Here is a 20,959-nt window from a genome sequence, read left to right on the forward strand (position 1 = left end):
TGCTCGCCACAGCATTGGGAATCTGGAGAAATACAAAACCACTGCTTCAGGGAGGTCTAACATAAGGATGCTATTGATTGATACTAATACTCTTTTACTCTGGAGCAGATTTCAATGGGTCTCAGTTGGGCTGTGAGATGCAGAATATTTCTAGAAGCTGGGATGTTCAACAAAATTTGACAAGGATGCATCTTTCCTTGTGATAGCAGCACTCTTGTAACGTGATAATGATATTTATAGCAAGAAGGTAACTGAATAGGCCAAATCATCAAACATGGTGGTCTATAGCGTTTTAAAAAAATCTAATTGCCTATCATTATACATCAATCTTTGTACTAATCACAGAAAATGAGGACAGACAAAGCAGGCTATTTCACATCTGAAGATAGATGGCTTAAATTTTCAAGTCCGACCCTTTCATATGTTAACTTTTTTATATTCCTTCATGGGATGTGGCATTGCTGGCTAGACCAGTATTTATTGCCCATCCCTAATTACCCTTGAGAAGATGGTGATGATCACCTTGAACTGCTGCAGTCCATGTGGAGTAGACACAGTGCTGTTAGGAAGGGAGTTCCAGGATTTTGACCCAGCTACAGTGAAGGAACAGCAGTATGATGCCAAGTTAGGATGGTGTGTGACTTGGAGGGGAACTTGCAGGTAATGGTGTTCTCATGCATCTGCTGCCCTTGTCCTTCTAGGCGATAGAGGTTGTGGGTTTGGAAGGTGATGTCGAAGGATCCTTGGTGAGTTGTTGCAGTGCATCTTGTTGATGGTACACACTGCTGCCACTGTGCGTCGGGGATGAAGGGAGTGAATTTTGAAGGTCATGGCTGGGGTACCAATCAAGTGGGCTGCTTTGTTTTGGATGATGTTGAGCTTGGAGTGTTGTTGGAATTGTACTCGTTCGGGCAAGTGGAAAGCATTCCATCACATTCCTGACATGTGCCTTGTAGGTGGTGGAAAGGCTTTTCGGCGGCGGGGGGGCTGTCAGGAGGTGAGATTTCTGCCCCACAATTCTGAACCTCTGACCTGCTCTTGTAGCCACAGTTTTTATATGGCCGGTCCAGTTCACTTTCTGGTCAATGGTAACCAAGGATGTTGATAGTGGGGGATTCAGCAATGGCAATACCATTGAATGTTATGGGGAGATGGTTGGATTCTCTCTTGTTGGAATGACCATTGCCTGGAACTTGTGTGGCACAAGTGTTACTTGCCATTTATCAGCCCAACCCTGCATGTTGTCTAGATCTTGCATAAGTACTTGGACTGCTTCAGTATCTGAGGAATCGCAAGTGATGCTGAACGTTGTGCAATCATCAGCGATCATTTCCAGTTCTGACCTTATGATGGATGGAAGGTGATTAAGCAGCTGAAGATGGTTGGGCCTAGGACACTACCCTGAGGAACTCCTACAGTGATGTCCTGGGACTGAGATGATTGTAAACACTGATATGTTTTAATACAGATTCTCAGGTATTTGTGGTTGTGATGAAATAGATTTGACTTGTAAATGAGTAATAGTGGTTGGTGGCCCTTCAACAGCAGTTGATGTCTATCTCAGTGTGTGTCCCTGGAAACAGCCAGTCGAGCACAGAATCTTGTGTTACGGGGCTGCTTAGGCTGAACCTGGACAAAAACCACTCTTCCCAGAGCTGCTTTGCCACGCACATTTCAGAAAGAGGTGGGTTATGGTCCCTTCCCCACTGCAGCTACCTTGAGGGCAGCAGGCAAGGGGGTGAGATTTTGGGCATGCAGGAAGGATCTGACTATGTGGCCCTTCCCATCACCAACCAAGCTATATGGAGGACCATGTTTGAAAGTCCTGGTGATGAGGTGTTCTGCTAAATAGCTTTGATCTGCCCAGTCAACCATCCAACAGGACCCATCAACTTCTTTACTCAGGGCCTTGAGGCTGTTACTTGTGGACCACTGCCTGATGGACTTGTGGTCAAAGGTGTTTTTCTGCATAACCTTTTCCATGAAGGATTGGTGGTGCACAGTCCAACTGACTGGTGCATTCAGCAGCAACGTTACCAGACCTATCTTTCGCAATACTGGGGCCAGGTAGAACCTCAGCATGTAGTGACACTTGGTGTTCCCGTACTAAGAGTCTCTGCACAACTTGATGCATCTGCACACAAAAGTGACCATCAGGATGAGACAAGGTTGAGTCCCCTTTGTACATAGTGTCCCTGCGGGCATGGTCCATTTTAGATCTTCAGATAAAGCGGAAGATGGCATGGCCCAGACCTGTGCCATGTAGAGCAACACCAAGAGTGCCAGGCACCTGATGACTAGGTTCTTACTTGGAATGGAGAGAGTGTCGCTCCCACGTAGCTAATTTCTGTTTCAGCCTGGCTATAAGTTCCTTCCAGTTTTTGACACACGCCCCAGCCCCTCTGAACCATATCCTCAGCACTTTCAGGCAGTCTGACCTGATGGTGAAGGAGACAAAGGATCGGTCGACCCAGTTCCCAAACAGCATGGCCTTGCTTCTGCTGTAATTTACTTTGACTCCTGAGGCCAGTTCACACTGGTCATAAATGCTCCTCAGTCTGCGAACAGTTAATCCGAGCAGAAATTGGTGGTGTTATCCATATACAGGGAAGTTTTGACCTGAAGTGCCTCTGCTGCATGGGATTGTCACCGTCCTTATATCCAATTCCTTCCTAAAGGACTCAGCAAAGGTTTGAAAGAGCACATGTAATAGTGATCATCTAGTCTTAGTAGAAGATCTTCATTGCTAAACTGAAATATTACTGGTACCACGCTCACCATTATTGTGTTCAGCTCTATTGGTAAATATTGCCCCAGGACTGAAATAGAGATGCTGAAAGTGCATATTTTAAGCTTTTACAAGCTATTAAGCTGTGATGTCTGGGTCAATACTGGAGCAGATGTCACTAAAAGTGTACATCTGATATGGGTATGATCTGCTTTATTGGGTACAATTTCAAAGCCCGTAATGATTGACCACTTTGAACCGGGGGCTTAGTCCTTTCACTCCCTCCAGAGATTAATCACAAATGTAAGAAATAGTTGCTTAAATGCCAATGAGGAATGTATTTTTTAAATTTCTGGTGATTTGACAAATAGTGTAATTTGGGTGAAGAATCTACTTTAAGATGGGAAACTGTACTTCATGATTATTCAGCCCAAAATTTAACAGCAGCTTTTAGAATGTAAAAGTAAGTTCGATGACTTTTTAACAAAGGTCTTTCTCAATAATGAGATTTTATTTTTCCCCACTCCTGTTGTCTTTGAATACTCTGACGGTGCAGTTAACTCATACATTGCTTTCTATTCTGTTATACTAGTCCCCTATACTTGATAGGGTAAAATTTCAACTTTCTGTTCCCATTAACAACATCTGTGCTGAAACATGTCATGATTTTGTTACAGTAGGTCCGTTTGCTGTTTTTTCTTCACCAAACGAGCAACAATTTGCTTTTATATAGTCTTTATTGTTAGAAAAATATTCCCAAGGCTCTTCACATGCGCATTATCAAATAGAATGGTCATTAGCCAGAGGATATTGTAGCAGGATTGACTGAGATTAGTCGAAGAAGTAGGTTTTAAAAAGGGTCGTCTTCGAGAAGATGGAGGTCTTCAGGCACATGGTACTTAAATGGCCAAAGACCAGGCTGCCATTGGTGGGGTGAAGGTGTAGGAGATACACAAGAGGCCAGAGTTAAAGGAATGAAAAGTTCAAGGGGGTGGAGAGAAGGATTTGTAGGGTTGGATGAGGTTTTAGCGATAGGGAGGGGTAAAACGAAGAAGCGATTAAACAAATGGTGGAAAAAAAACTGGTGTTATATTGCACCTAATGTTCACAGGGCAGCCCAATGCATTTTATAGTCAGTTAATTACTTTGTATTGAAGTCACGGTTATGGAGGCAAATTTGGAATGATAGTGCGTGTGTGTGACTAGTTGAGAAGATTATTGGGATCAGCAGTGATTCCCCACATGAATGAATAGCCTACTAACACCATTGAGCTTAATTTTACCCTCACATAACATTGACAGTTTCTGGTATGAGTGCTAGATATCAGTCAGCAGTGGAATTTAAATGTCACCTAGCCTTGGGTTGAGAGGCCAAGGTTGAATCTGAGACAGTATAGTTGATCTGTGTAGTTGTTCTGTACCAGGCAGTGCATCTATCCATTAAGCTAATGGAGCAGCTCTTCGAATGATCTCCCCCTTTTTGTCTAGAGCATTGTAATCTCATAAAATATATACTTCTCCATCCGTCCTTGTGAGTACAATTTTGGTTCTTTATGTTACATGGTGCAAGTATAAACAAGAAATATCGTAAGGTGGTGAGTACAGGAGTCAGTTATTTCTTTGCCTTTGCTCAAATGATTATGTAACATTACCACTTTTAATTACTGTTGTCTAAAAAGCTGACAAATATGGTTTGTTTCTCAGGTTTGGGGTAACTTGTTGAAATGTGTTAATTGGAGTTTGTTGGTTTTGTGTATTTTTTCAGTAAGATTGATCATTTGGAAAACTCTGCATTATGTGATGCCAAATCAGATGAAGCCTGTAGATGTCACAGCATCATATCTGGTACCTTCAGAATTTGAAACAGATTCCTTTCTCACCCTTGAAATGAAAAGCTTTTCTTTTAAGGGCAGAAAAATGAGTGTATGATTTCCAGTATTTTGCCCTCATTCCTCCACTAAGACACTCATTAAAATCTAACTTCTCTAATTTTACCTAGTGTGGCAGGTGTCAAATTTTGTTTGCTATTACTCCTATGAAGTGCCTTGGGATGTTCTACTACATTAACCCCTGCTATACAAATGCAAGCTGTCAGATAAAAGCATTTTCCATTATTGTGATGAAAAATGTTCATTGTTCAATTTTCAGATATTGACATTTGAAACCAAAAATCCTGAAGAGCTGGCAGAACGTTTGCGAGCTGTGTGCGGGAACCAGAGTAATGCATATGCACGACTACTTGAATATCGTCTCAATGCACTTAGAGGCCTGTGGAATGCACAGCGACAATTAGCACTTGAAGAGCAGCATGAGCGTGAAAACTCCAGTGACGAAGAGACCATGTCCTTGCTCAAGCGGCAGGGCTTGCTGCAACAGCCGGAACAGGCGCCATTTACCTCTCGCATGGGCCTATTATTGGTGTTCCCTTTGATCCAGTCACAAAGTAAAACTGACCCTTCCCTCTGTAACATCACTGCTGAGGTACTCCTGAACTGCCTTAGAGATTGCCAGCCTCTGAGCCTCACAAAAGAACCTGCTGACTGTCTGAATGGTCTGGAGGCCCTGCTTTGCTCCTGGTTAGAAGAATCACCTTCTTTGGGTCAATCAATCCCATGGAAACAGAAAGAGAATGCTGCAGCTGCACTGGTAGCTCTTGCCTGTGCAAGGTAGGAGCAATCTGTCATATCTTTGAATTATTATAACTGGAAATGTTTTTCATATACTTACAATACCTTCAATCATGTTATCATCATCAGCATAACAAGAAAGATAGTGACAGGAAATAATATTTTGGAAAATACTGACAAAATAAAAATGAATGCCACGTGAGTGTTTTCATCACTGACCTGATACCTTGAATATTGTCAATCATGGATACATGTCTTCCACTTTCCCCAGAATACATTATCTCTTTATACATATCGCAGTCCACCTATGTCTATGTGCTGATGCCTTGAGTGGTACTTCACAAGTTGCTTCTGGCAAAAGATGGTATATCTGGTACCAGCTATTTTAAATTAAAACAGAAAATGCTTGAAATATGTCAGTCAACACCTATAAGAAGAAAAGACAGGTTGCACACCTGAAATCTCATAACCTGCCTTTTCTCTTTACAGACACCGATGGACTTGTTGTTTATCTTACTATTCCAGATTTCAAGCATTTGTAATTTTTACTTTTAATTTTTACCTGTTCTGAGTTCTTCCTGGTGGACCACCATTCGGTATTTTAGTCTGGAATTGTACCAAAAATAGCTTAGGACACTATACTTAAAAGACTATCAATGGAAAATGTCTCATCTGGAGCTGAGAAAGCACCAAGCCATACAGGGCTGGTTTCTTTGGTCCATTTGGAATACCCCCTTCCCAAACATCCATCCAAATGGAGGAGAATGCAGAAGGCAACCCACGGCTAGTCTGAAGCACAAAAAGGACCCAAAACGCACAACTTCTGGGAGGTAGTACCTCTGAACTCGCCACTCCAAATGAATGCCAGAGAGCAAGAACAAATTGGTTCAATGCCTAATCTTCCTGCTCCTATGACAATGTGGGTGTTAGTGTCAATGCCATCGTGAGTGTGCGTGTGTTGCAATATTCTGATGATATGCCTGTTGATGTCAGAACCACACTGAGACTCATTAATATAAATGGTATCTCATTTAACAATACATAAAGCAACTGTTCTTAAATCTCTTTTGCGAAGACAGTTTCTAACTTTATATCGCTGGGTGGCACTGCTCAAAGAGAATAGACATCTAGGTAAAGGTAAGTTTTTGTGCATTCCTTGAGGAAGAAATAACACTCCTCTTTTTCCCCACTGAGTAATGAGGACTAGACATGTAACCTAGAATTGAAGTCTTGCAATACAAAATGAGCTTTTGCTGTCAAGACCATCAAGCAGCATCTTGCTGGTATGTAATAATTCACTTTTCCTGCCGATCCCTCCCCTGCCTGACTGCTTCAGTTCCACTTCACAGATTCCTGACCAACTCCCTCACCACCAGTTGAATACTGTTTGATTTTTCTTCCCTTTCCATCCTTATTTGGGAGCATCCATTGGCTGGTATTTTAAGCCTTGACATAGCAATCGCTTCAGCCCTGGAATATTTCCTCATTCACCTTTTCTTCCCTACCTCCAGCATAGTTATACATTTGCTGTTACTATTGAGCACACAGTTTGTATACGTATAAAGCAATTATACTCAAAATACCCCTCTCATTAACTGTGGTGATGGTTTCTGTAATCAACAGTTAGGTGATATGAAAAGTTATGGTTATGGACCTGTGTTCAAGGGAAAGAATTACCTTGCATTTATGTAGCATAGGTTTGAGACTGATCACTTGCTACAGACAACATTATTCAGTTAACCAGACATTCAGCTGCATCAGAGTTCAAACTGAGGCTAAATTCATTGCATCACCAGCTCCATTAAATGAACTGATTAATGCTCAAAATTATTTTGTATATGCAGTTGGTAAACTAGTTTCTTCCTTCGCAACAGATTTTGGAAGATTGAATGGTGATCGTGACCAATATTTTGCTCACAAAGAGCACCAGTACGTTGATGTTAAAGGCTGCCAACAGTTGCAAAGCATTTCTAACAAATGGTGGAGTTTCATGATTTACTCCTTCATTGAAATTATTGTACCCAGTAAAGCCATGAATAATATAACATAAAGCACTGCTGCAATATCATCTATCCTAAATTTTCCAATTAAAATGCAGAGGACAATTTGAAGATCTGAATGCCACTGTGCCTGTTTATGCTGAGTTTGTGCTATAATATGCATATTGGTGCTGTATTCAGTGAATATAATTTGGCACTGGCGTGAATGTGGGATAATTCAGAGAAACCTAAACAACAGCCTGTGAGATGAAGTCAGATTTAGCTGCAGGGAGGAGCTCCGTGCAGCTCCATTTAACTCCGTTTCTCTGTCCACAGGTGCTGCCCAGATTTGCTGAGTATTACCAGCATTTTCTGTTTTTATTTGGGTTTTATTCGGAATGATTTCCTTAACAGTTTTATGTAAGGAGGAGCTTTAAAATTGGAATGAATAGACAGGGGAAAGAAAATTTCTTGTTTTTTCCAGCATTAGCAGCAATTCAGGTGGAAAATACCTGCAATACAGCTATTAAACACACAAAAGTAGGTATATAGAATTTTTTAGGGCTGCTGCTTAATGCAGTACTTGAATTTACAAAGTACATGAGTCAATGCACCAGTCATTTTTTTTATTGCAGGTAAGGGATTTCTGCCAAGCAAGGGTATGGGATTTCTACCAGGCAACACAGCTTCAATATTCAGTCTGTGCAGAGGGGGGGAAGACTTATTAAAGGCCCTGGAAAACAGCTGAGATTTCCTGTTCTGTTGGGGTTCCATTTGACAGGAATGATTATGATTATCCAGGGAAATTGAGCATGTTTTTCTGTCTGCATGAACCCTCCCAGGATATTGTTTTGAAAGAGCATTTACCGTAAGCGTCACAGTGTGTGCCTTATCTCAGGAGAGCCATTGCAACTTGGTCTTAAAATGCAGCAGCATGCACATGCAATGTGACAACAGTCTCGAGAACTTTACAATGGAGGTTTGCATTCAAATGCTGCGAGCATTCTTAGTATTTAGTGAATTAACTTGCACTTGGTTTGACTAGAGTATTTACAATGCTGCAGGATATTCAGTAGTGATGAACAGCTTGTGATTCTTGAAAAGACATCTATATACAGAAAAAAAATAAGAATCTCATGGTCAATAATTACATAATAACAGTGCAATTAAAGTTCCAGACCTTAGACCTTAGTTTCACTTTGGCAGGCCTGATCTCAAACATCAAGATCACACATGTGCCTCTGAATCAGAAAAATGTGGCTTCAAGTCCCACTCTAGAGATGAGCACATAATCCAGGCTGATACAGCAGTGCAACACTCCCTCACTACTGCATTGTCAATGGCTCTGTCTTTTGCATGAGATGTTAAACTGAGACCCCTCTTCCCTCCCATGGGGTATCAGTTTACCTGCAGTGGCTGACTGTAGACCGGCTTGAGTATTTTCACTTTTTTAAGCATTAAACCTCTGGCTTCCTTCCCCACCACCTCAAAGTAAGTGGAGAATTTGTTTATAAAGAATTGCAAACCTGTGTCTGACCATACTGCTGTTGGTAGTTAAACATAACAGTATAGCAGTTATAAAAACAAAAAACTACTGCAGAGGTCATTGTGCTATCATGCCTGACATGCTAATTGCTGGCTGTGTGCATTATTCCCATAATTCAATTCATTGTTTTTGTTTTGTTTCTGTAATGTCTACCAGTTATCTTGCTGTCAAATATACCCTCGCATACCAGAGCTGATAGCAAGCTGTTCAACTTATCAAGACTGGTTGTGGCACCCAAAGTGTGTAATGTCTTAGTATATGAGTTGCTGTTTGCTGAAGACACCACAATGGCATCTTATACTGAAGTTCACTTGCAAAAGTTTGTAGATTGGCTCTCCCAGACCAACAAGGAGTTTGTATCAGCATCAGGCAGACTAAAGTTATTGGCTAGGACGTAGAGACTCCATCAACATTGACAACCTCACTCTGGAGATTGTCAACAGCTTCACATACTTTGGATCAACAATTACCAACAACCTGTCCCTTGATACTGAAATCAGCACCTTGATTGACAAGGCCACAGCTGTCACATCAAAGTTGAGAAATCGAGTGTGGACCAGCAGCAAACCAACTGAAAATACAAAGCTCCCTGTGTACCAGGCTTGTGTTCTCAGCACCCTCCTTTACAGTAACAAGGCATGGACAACTCGTGCAAGCCAAGAAAAGTGGCTGAACACCTTCCACACTGGTGCCTCAGACAGATATTGGGCATCTCCTGGCAAGAAAGAGTACTGAATTTGGAAATACACCAATGTGCAGGGATCCCCAAATTGTTTGCCCTCTTGAGTCAGCGTTGAGTCTGTTGGTTTGGTCGTGTAACAAACACATCCCCAAAGACATGTTCTTTGGCAAGGGCAAAATACTGCGGATGCTGGAAATCTCATACAAAAAGTGCTGGAAAAACTCAGCAGGTCTGATAGCATCTGTGGAAAGAAAGACAGAGTTAACGTTTCGAGTCCGTATGATTCTTCAGAACTAAAGAGAGAAGTGAAAATATGGTGAAATATATACTGTTTAAGAGGGGGTGGGGCAGGTGAAGCTGGATAGATGGCCAGTGATAGGTGGAGGCAAAGGAGAGATTGCAAAAGATGTCATAAACAAAAGGTTGAAGGGGTGTTGATGGTGGTGATATTGGCTAAAGGAGGTACAAATGGTGACATTAAGAGTAGAAAGCAGAATGAACAAGTGACAGATGGCCCTAGTGGGGGTGGGGCGGGGGGAGGGGACGGTGTGGGGAAAAAAGATCGAGATGGGCTAAAAGGTGGGGACAATACAATGAATAAAAATGGAAATAAATTTTTTAAAAGTAGGTGGGGAAAAAAATATATAAAAATTTTAAAAAGGGGATCAAAAAGGGGTGAGGATGGAAGAGAGAGCTTATGGTCTGAAGTTGTTGAACTCAATGTTAAGTCCGGTAGGCTGTAAAGTGACTAATCGGAAGATGAGTTGCTGTTCCTCCAGTTTGCATTGAGCTTCACTGGAACATTGCAGCAGGTCAAGGACGGACATGTGGGCATGAGAGCAGGGTGGTGTGTTGAAATGGCAAGCGACAGGAAGGTCTGGGCCATGCTTGCGGACAGACTGAAGGTGTTCTGCAAAGCGGTCACCCAGTCTGCATTTGGTCTCTCCAATGTAGAGGAGACCGCATTGGGAGCAACGAATGCAGTAGACCAAATTGAGGGAAGCGGGAGTGTTTGGGCCCTTGGACGGTGAGGAGGGGGGAAGTATAGGGGCAGGTGTTGCACCTTCTGGGAAGGTGCCGTGGGACGTGGTTGCGGTGTTGGGGGTGATGGAGGAGTTGACCAGGGTGTACCGGAGGGAATGGTCCCCACGGAATGCCGCCGGGGGGGGGTGGTGACGGGAAGATGTGTTTGGTGGTGGCATCATGCTGGAAATGGTGGACACAAGCTTTGGCAAGCTTGACATCACAAGACTAACGGATCGCCCACGTCTGCGATACAAGGATGTCTGTAAGTGTGACTTCAATGTTGACTGGGATTAGAGTCAGTGCATGGGAAGTCCTTGCTGATGACCGGAATACTTGGAGGCAAGCAGTCAAAGAGCGTGGAAAAAGCTGAGGACAAAAAAAATGACGATGGCAGAAAAGGGAGTCCGCCAGAGGGCAAAACATCACTCGTCCTCGGGCCAATGCAGCTCATTTGTGCCAGCTGTGGAAGGGAATACCACTCACGAATTGGCCTCGACAGCCACAACAGACTATGTTCAATACAGAAGTGATATACCCCGACACAGTCCATCATCTCCTGAGATGGACGGATGCCAAAGAAAAATATGTGCCTGTATGATGGCATGGATTTGGCGAATTGGATAACTGGGCATAAAGAATTTACACATTCAGTTGTTCTAAAGTCCCGAGTTGAGGCATGGAACAAGACTAGATACTAAATCATGTTTTCTGATTTGGTTGCAGACCTTCTGAGGTGGTTCTTCACACACTATCAGTGATGAAGACACTAGGCATGAGGGCTGAGAGACTGGACTCAAAATAGTGGTGTTGACAGTGATGCCTGCTATTTATACTTGCTACTGCCAACAGAGAGTGGTTGGAGGTACTTGGGTAAGGGGTGGAGAAATACATTCAAGGCGGGTGTTTTGTCCCTACAGCACTGGTGTAGTTTTCATTTTGTCTGATTTCTCCAATCAGACTAGAGTCGAGCTTTTAAAGTAAATAACATGTTAGATGTGAATGGTCAAAATGTTGAGGTTTCTTTACCATCTGCTTGAAATAAGCTATATGGTTCTTTACAGATCCACTAAAGAATTGTGGTGTTGACATTCCCACCCTAACTCGTTTTGGGCCATACTATTATCCTTTAATTTTTTTATGCAGCTTCTCCCGGGAGAATTTAAATTCAATTAAATCAATAAACCTGGAATAAAAAGTTAGTCTCCGTAATGGTGATTAAAAAGCTATCATTGTTGTAAGAACTCATTTGGTTCACTCATCCTTTAGTGAAGGAAATCTGCCTTCCTTACCTATTCTGGTGAACATGTGACTCCAGTCTCACAAGTGGTTCACTCTTAATGGCCTCTGAGGGCCTAGCAAGCCACTCAGTTATATCAAACTGCAATGGAAAAGTCAAATAATAGTAAAAATTGAACGGACCACCTGGCATTGACCTAGGCACTGGATATGATGAAAGGCACACTGTGCCCAGAAGTATTCCCTCTAATTTCTTTTGGCATCCGCAGGTGATTTATTTCAGTGCGTGGCCCCTTTAAATTTTTGTGCAACTGCACATGCACAGTTACTCAAAGGGATCAACTTTTGCCTAAATTGCATGGGGACATTTGAGCCTCACAGCTTACAAGGGGACATTAATGCCCAATACTGCAAATTACTCCTCCCCAATGCCTGGAGATCTAGGAGAACTTTCCCACAGATTAGCCATACAACAGCCTGTTGTAGTCATACTTGCAGAGCCAACATCCCAGGCTGCTGCATCACATTCCATGGGTATGTCCTACCCGACAGCAGGACAGAATAACCACAGGTGGCGGTACAGTGTTATGCAGCAAGGACAGAGTGCTGCTGGGAATCCTCAACATTGTCTTCAGACCCTGGGAAGTCTCATGTGAAACACAAGCAAGGAAACCACCTGCTGCTGATAACCTACCACCCTCCCTCAACTGATGAGTCTGTAATTCTTCATGTTAAACACCACTTGGAAGAAGGAATGAGAGTAACAAGGGCACAATTTCCTCTGGGTGGGGGACTTGAATGTCCATCATCAAGAGTAACATGAGCTGACCAGGTCCTGAAGGATGTATCTGCCAGACTGGGTCTGCAGCAGGTGCTGAGAGAACCAACTGGAGGGAGAAACCTACTTGACCTTGTCCTCACCAATCTACCTGTTGCATCAAGTCAAACATGGGCAAGGAAACCTCCTGCTGATTACCACGAACCGCGCTCCCTCAGCTGATGAATCAGTGTTCCTCCATGTTGAACACCACTTGGAGGAAGCACCGAGGGTGGCAAGGGTGCAGAATGTACTCTGGGTGGGGGACATCACCAAGAATGGCTCAGTAGCACCACTGCTGACCGAGCTGGCTGACATAGCTGCTAGACTGGATCTGCAGCAGGTGGTGAGGGAACCAACAAGAGGGAAAAACATACTTGACCTCATCCTCACCAACCTGCCTGCTGCAGATGCATTTGTCCATGACAGTATCAGTAGGAGTGACCACCGCACAGTCGTTGTGGAGACAAAGCCCCTCCTTAATATTGAGGATACCCTCCATCGTGTTGTGTAGCACTACCACTGTGCTAAATGGGATAGATTTCGAACAGATCTAGCAACTCGAGACCGGGCATCCATGAGGCACTGTGGGCCATCAGCTGAATTGTACTCGAACACAATCTGTAACCTCATGGCCTGGCATATCCCCACCATTATCATCAAGTCAGGGGATCAACCCTGGTTCAATGAGGAGTGCAGGAGGGCATGCCAGGAGCAGCACCAGGCATACATAAGAATGAGGTGTCAACCTGATGAAGCTATAACACAGGACTGCTTGCATGCCAAACAGTATGAGTAGCAGGTGATAGAGCTAAACGATCCCACAACCAAAAGATCAGATCTAAGTTCTGCAGTCCTGCCACATTCAGTCGTGAATGGTGGTGGACAATTAAACAACTCACTAGAGGAGGAGGCTTCACAAATATCCCCATCCTCAATGATGGAGGAGCCCACCACATCACTGTGTGTAAAAAATAAAAATAAAAAAGGCCTTTGCTACTATCTTCAGCCAGAAGTGCCAAGTGGACAGTGGGCAAACCGTGAAAGCCATGCAGCCAAAAGAAATTTGATAAAGACCATTGGTGTTGAGGAGCAATGATTCTGGACCACAGTGGAGCAGCCCTGCAGTACCTGGCTGAGTGGGCCTGAAGATTCGTCATCCAAGGACATCCCTTGCCAACACCTATCAGGCAAGGAGCCAGAGAAGGTGGCAAAGACGGAGGCAGGGGAGGCTGCAACTTAGATAACCCCAGCTGTACGTGAGCAACTAACTCGAGAGCGATACAAGTAACCTTGACTCCACATCCACCAACTCCCACACTTTTTGATTTCCCTCTATCAATGTCACACTGTCCTCTTGCTCACGACACTAAAAATGAGCATTTCAATCCAAATTTAATCACACTTGTGTGCTCCCTTGGTACGTGTGTTTCATATGCCTTTGCTTGTACTAGTGCTCTTATGAGGTGCTTTCCCAGTGGCATCAGCATGGTTGATTGGAAGATTGCTGATCTTCAGTGGTGGAGACTGCATGTGGTCTTGGCCAGCCTTGAAGGGCCAGCTGCAGACTGCACCATCTTGGCACCGGCAGCTGCAAGCTGGGTTCGGCTGGCTGGCTATTTGACAGACAACAGCAAGGGCACTGGTGGTAGAAGGGGTGCTGACATGAATGCGATATCTCTGGCATTGTTGTCATCCCAGAAATCAATCTGTGAACCTTTTCTTAGCCCCACTAAGATAAGTATACCCTTCATTGGGTAAAATTAGATTAAAACTGTGCACAAAGTACTCCAGGTATGACTTCATCAAAGCCCTAAATAATTGCAGCAAGATCTCCTTGCTCTATACTCCAACCCCTTGCAATATAATTTGCCTCCCTAACTTCTTGCTGTACCACCATGTAGACTCTTGACCCGTATACAAGTATACACAAATCCCAATATTCAATGGTGTCTCAACTTCTAAAAATATTCTGCTTTTCTATTCCTATCAATGTAGAGAATGTCTCGTTTCCCCATATTATGCTCCCAACTGCTACCTTGCTCACCCCGCCTGTTTGCAAACTCTCTGCGTCCTCCTCCAAGCTTACTTTCTTGCTTATCAGCAAGCTTGGATATATTGCGCTCAATCCCTTCACCTAAGTTACTAATAAAAATTGTAAATAGCTGAGGCTCAAGCTCTGATCCTTTGGCACCCCACTAATTAAAAACTGTGAACCCAGAAACGACCGATTTATTCCTACTCTTTTCTGTCTGTTAACTGGTCTTCGATTTGTGGTGATATATTACCCTCAATCCCGTGAGACCCAATCTTGTGCAACAACACAATCTTGTGAACCATTTATTTAAATTTCTTTTGAAAATCCAAATCTATTACATCCACTGGTTCCCCCTCACCTACTCTGCTAGTTACAATCTCAAAAACACTAATAGATTTGTCAAACATTTTCTTTTCCTACAAATGTGTTGACTGCCTAATCACATCATGATTTTCAAGTGCCCCTGTTACTAGATCCCTAATAATAAATTCTAGCTAGCTCCCTACTACATGCCCTTGTAGGTCCCTGTTTTCTCTCCCCTTCCTTTCTTGAATAGAGGGCTTACATTTGCTAACTTCCAAACTATGGGGATTGTTCTAGAACTGAGGGAATTTTGGAAGATCAAAACTAGTGCATCCACTATCTCTGAAACCATCTTTTAAAAGCCTAAGATGTAAGTTTCGAGGTCCAGGGGATTTGTGAGCTTTTAGCTCCTTTAATTTCTCTACTTTGCTATCAATTGCTTTAATTTCCTCACTCTTTGATCCTTGGTTCCACACTTTCTGGTATGTTTATTGTCTTTATTTAACTTTTCTGTCATTCTTTATTCTCCATTATAATTTCTCCTGCCTCTGACTCTTGGGGATCCATGTTTACTTTTGCTGAACTCTTCCTTTTTACATACCATAGAACTACTTAGTATCTATTTTTATATTTTTTGCTAATTTATTCTCACTCGATTTTCTTCCCCTTTCACTTTTTTGGTAATCCTTTCATTTCTAAAAACATCCCAATCCTCAAACTTACTACTTTTTTGGCAATATTGTAAACCTGCTCTAATCTAATATTATGTAATGAAAGATCACAGACCTGAAACGTTAGCCCTATTTCTCCCTCCACAGATGCTGCCTGACCTGCTGAGTATTTACATCATTTTTGTTTTTATTACTATCTTTAACTTCTCTCGTTAACCATGCTTAGATCACTTTTCTTGTAGAGTTCTAATTCCTCATAGGAATGTATGTTCATTGATATTGTGAATTATTTCTCTAAATGTTTACTATTGTTTATCTACCGTCATATTTTTAATACAGTTATCCCATCTACCTAGCCATCTGTTACTGCATATCTTGTTAAATTTTAGGACCATAGATTCAGGTTTAACTGCATCTGAGAATCATTCTTGCGCAGAGGATCTTTTACTTATAAGATTACTAATTATTCCTGTCTCAATACACAATACAAGATCTAAAATAGCCTGTTCCCTAGTTAGTATCTTGATGTTTTTCCTAGAAAACTATTGTTAATGCATTCCCTGAACTTGTCCCCAAACTGTTTTTTCCAATTTTTGTTTTTCATTTGTTAATGGATGTGGGAATTTCTGACCAAAGCTAGCATTTATTGCCTACCCTAATTACTCTTGAGAAGGTGGTGATAGACATCCACCTTGAACTGCTGCAGTCTGTGCAGTAGGTATGCCTGTAGTGTTGTTAAGTAGGGAGTTCCAGGGTTCTGACCCAACCACGAAGAAGAAACAGCAATATATTTCCAAATCAGGATGGTGTGTGACTTGAAGAGAAACTTGCAGGTGGTGGTGGTATTATCTACATCCTTGTCCTTCTAGGTGGCAGGGATTGCAAATTTAGGAAGTGCTGCCGAAGAAGCCTTGGCAAATTGCTGCAGTGCATCTTGTAGATGGTACATGACTGCAGCCACGGTATGTCAGTGGTAGCGGGAGTGAATGTTTAAGGTGGTGGGTGGGGTGCCAATCAAGTGGACTGCTTTGTCCTGGATGATGTCAAGATTCTTGACTGTTGTTTCAGCTGCCTCATTCAGGCAAGTGAAGAGTGTTCCACCACACTGCTGCTTTGTGCCTTTTAGATAGTGGACAGGCTTTTGGGGAATTCGGAGGTGAGTTAGATGTTGTGGAATACCCAGCCTCTTCCCTGGGGTATTGTAGCCACAGTTAAGTTTCTGGCCAGTGGTGATCCTTAATATGTTGATAGGGGATTCAGCAATGCAAATGCCATTGAATGTCAAAAGGAGATGGTTAGCCTCTTGCTGGAGATGGTAATTGCTTGGCATTAATGTGGCACGAATGTTACTTGCCACTTAGCTCAAGCCCAAATGTTGTCTGGGTTGTGCTGCATGGGGGCATGGATTGCTTCATTATTTGAGGCGTTTTGAATGGAACTGAATATTACAATCATCAACAAACATCCTATTGCTGATATTATGATGGAGAGAAGATCATTTATGAAACAACTGAAGGATATTGTCCTGAGGAATTCCTGCAGCAAAGTCCTGGGACTGAGATGATTGGCCTCTAACAACTATGACCAGCTTTCTTTTTGCTAGGTATGGCAGTGGGGGGATTTTCCCCAATTCCCATTTTCCAGTCCGAAGATTAGTCCCCTGCAATTATTGCATTATCCTTGTTGCATGCTGCTTTTAGTTTGATGATTTATACTCTCTCCAACATATGAAACATAGAAAATAGGAGAAGAGTAGGTCATTCAGCCCTTCGAGCCTGCTCCGCCATTTGATATGATCATGGCTGATCCTCTATCTCAAAGCTGTACTCCTGCACTCTCCCCATACCCCTTGACACCTTTAGAATCTAGAAGTCTATTCATTTCCTCCTCAAATATATCCACAGCCTTTTGTGGTAGAGAATTCCATACGTTTATCACCCAGCGAGTGAAGAAATTTCTCCTCCTCTCGGTCCTAAATGCTCTACCTTGTATCCTGAGACTATGACCCCTTGTTCTGGACCCCCAGCCAGAGGAAATATTATCCCTGCATCCACTCTGTCCATCCCTATCAGAATTTTATATGTTTCAGTAAGATCTCCTCTCGTTCTTCTGAACTCCAGTGAATACAGGCCTAGTCGGCCCAACCTCTCCTCATATGACAATCCTGCCATTCCAGGAATCAGTCTGGTGAACCTTCACTGCGTTCCATCTATGGCAAATGTACCCTTTCCTAGGTAAGGAGACTTAAACTGCACACACTACTCCAGGTATGGTCTCCCCAAGGCCCTGTACAGCTGCAGTAAGACATCCTTGCTCCTGTACTCAAGTCTTCTCACAATGAAGGCCAACATACCATTTGCCTCCTTAACTGCTTGCTGCACCTGCATGCTTGCTTTCAGTGATTTGGTGTAAAAGGACACCCAGGTCTCTTTTTACATCAACATTTCCCATTCTATCACCATTTAAATAGTACTCTGCCATTCTGTTTTTCCTACTGAAGTGGATAACTTCACACTTGTTATCTCCATGTTATACTGCATCTGCCATGTATTTGCCCACTTACTCAACCCATCTAAATCACCTTGAAGCCTCTTAACACCCTCCTCATCGCTCACATTTCCACCAAGTTTCGTGGCGTTAGCAAAAACTCCCTGCCTAACAGCACTTTGGGTGTACCTATACCTCATGGACTGCAACATTTCAAGAAGGCAGCTCACCACCACCACCTCAGGAGCATTTAGGGATGGGCAACAAATGCTGGCCTTGCCAGCGATGTTCACATCCCATGAAAGAATTAAAAATCCAAAGTAATAAGCTCTTTGATTATTGTAATATTATTTGAAGCCTCTTGTGCAAGGAGGCTCAACTGTGATGAAGAACTTGGAAATATTACATTTGGTTCCCTCATGCAAACCGTTGATACATATTGTGAATAGCTGGGGCCCAAGCACTGACCCCTGTGGTAACCCACTAGTCACTGCCTGCCACTCCATAAAAGACCCATTTATTCCTACTGTTTCCTGTCTGCTAACCAATTCTCAATCCATGCCAATATATTATCCCCAATCCCTTGAGCTTTAATTTTACACACTAACCTCTTCTGTGGGATTTTATCAAAAGCTTTCTGAAAATCCAAATGCACCAGATCCACTGGTTCTCCCTTATCTATTCTACTAGTTATGTCCTCAAAAAAAAAAACTCCAGTAGGTTTGTCAAACATGCTTTCCCTTTCATAAACCCATGTTGACTTTGTCTAATCCTGTTGATATTTTCTAAGTGTCCTGTTATCTCATTCTTTATAGTAGACTGTAGCATTTTCCTTACTACTGATCTTAGGCTAACCAGTCTGTAATTCCCTGTTTTCTCCCTCATTTTTTAAATAGAGGGGTTACATTTGCCACCCTCCAAACTGCTGGGACTGTTCCAGAATCTATAGAATTTTAGACAATGACAACCAACGCATCCACTATTTCCATGGTCACCTCCCTTAGTACGCTGGGATGTAGGATATTGGGCCCTGGCGATTTACCGGCTTTCAGTCCCATTAATTTCTCCACTGTTGTTTTAAAAATACTAATTTCCTTCAATTCCTCCTTTTCACTCGACCCTTGGTTCCCTTGGAAAGTTATTTGTGTCTTCCTCTATGAAGACAGAACTAAAGTAGTTGTTTAATTGCTCTGCTATTTCCTTGTTCTCTATTACAAATTCTCCTGTTTCAGACTGTAAGAGACCTACATTTGTCTTCACTAATCTCTTTCTTTCTACATACTTATAGAAGCTTTTACAGTCTGCTTTTATGTTCCTTGCAAGTTTACTCTCATTCTCTATTTTTCCTCTCTTAATCAATCTCTTGGTCTTTTTTTGCTGAATTCTAAACTGCCCTCAATCCCCAGGCTTGCTACTTTCTCTAGTAACTTTATATGACTCCTCTTTGGACCTAGTACTGTCCTTAATTTCTTTTGTTAGCCATGGTTGGGCCGCTTTTCCCGTTGTGTTTTGCGCCAGAAAGGAATGTATCACTGTTGCAATGCATACATTCGTCCCTTAAATATTAGCCATTAAATATTATCCACCGTCATGCCTTTTAATGAAGTTCCTCAATCTAGCTTAACCAACTCACGCCTTATACCTTTGTAGTTTCCTTTAACATTTAGGACCCTAGTTTTAGATCAGACTACTTCACTTTCCATCCTAATGAAGAATTCTATCATATTATGGCCACTATTCCCTAAAGGACCCTGCCAACAAGATTATTGTAACTACTGTTAGGGACCTTTAAACTATTCCCACCAGTAGTTTTTGTCTTTGCTATTTCCTAGCTCCCTCCACACTGATTCCAGATCCTGATTTTCTGGGCTAAGATTCTTTCTCAATATTACCTTTATCTTTTGTTAGCAGTTGTGTCCTCAGCAGCCACGTTTATAGTAGCATTTCAGCGAGAGGTTTCTATCATTACTTGCCACAAGTGGAATGATTGCTGCTCTGTACCAGTGTTCTTTGATATACTGAGGAAGGAATGGTAATCAGAATTGCTGCCTTCAGTTTGTGTATTTTCAGTTTTGATCCAATGGATTCTGCCCTACTGAATAAGTGGTTTGCTTTCCACAATGCTGACTGCCTTGGCCATAAGGGCATTGAAACGTTATAACCTCAGTAGGCTTCCTGCTGCAAAGATTCTCTTTATAGCTGCATTGTCATTAAGAATTAATTTACTCTTTGTCAGTAAGTGCTGGAGGAGGTTACTGACTTGCTCTTAAAGGCACATAAATGACTGCTTTTCTTTCCAAAGGTCATTACTTTAGCTCTTGTAGAAGCTGCTAATGTCATCATTCAGTACCAGTAGGGACATTGATTCAATATGTTGCATTTTTACTGCCTTCTAGTTATTAGTTTGTTGGCTTCTAGTGAAGGCTTGTCAATGCCCGCAGGTGATTCTCTTAACATGGTTTCAATTTTGCCTATTGTTTTGGCATTTTTATATAGGTAGAGCGTGAGGAGAGCTGTGCTCAAATGAAAGACCTATGAGCAAGTGCCCTTCCCCTAGGGTTCATCTAGCATTGTGCTGCTTAGCCCATCAAGTCAAATAGGACTAACAGGATCTCTTCTACATTTTCTTTTGAGTATGGTTGCTTTGTGTGCTATTCGTTATTGTTTTCTTCTTTGGACTGATGTGCTGGAGGCTGTAGAAATACTGCACTTGCGTTTTGTTGAAGTGCAGTTGGATCACAACTATTGAAAAGCAGCACTGGGGGATATAAATCTTATCACATCAATGAAGTGCACTGAAAGCTGTGTGATGGCCTTGT

At 42.4% G+C, this 20,959-nt stretch overlaps 1 protein-coding gene and 1 long non-coding RNA gene across 2 annotated transcripts in view; one reads left to right on the top strand and one right to left on the bottom strand.

Moving 5' to 3' along the window:
• The window catches only part of LOC144687829 (uncharacterized), a 701,476-nt gene that overhangs the window by 504,336 nt on the left and 176,181 nt on the right, over positions 1-20,959 (bottom strand). The window lies entirely within an intron of this gene.
• Positions 1-20,959, top strand: part of hectd4 (HECT domain E3 ubiquitin protein ligase 4) — a 287,263-nt gene that overhangs the window by 17,392 nt on the left and 248,912 nt on the right. Inside the window, exon 2 of the mRNA XM_078554314.1 lies at positions 4,877-5,394. Coding sequence (XP_078410440.1) covers positions 4,877-5,394 — 518 coding nt within the window. The remainder of the gene's footprint in view (positions 1-4,876; positions 5,395-20,959) is intronic.

This window comes from Cetorhinus maximus, chromosome 12, assembly GCF_964194155.1.
Source record: "Cetorhinus maximus chromosome 12, sCetMax3.hap1.1, whole genome shotgun sequence".
NCBI lineage: Eukaryota > Metazoa > Chordata > Chondrichthyes > Lamniformes > Cetorhinidae > Cetorhinus > Cetorhinus maximus.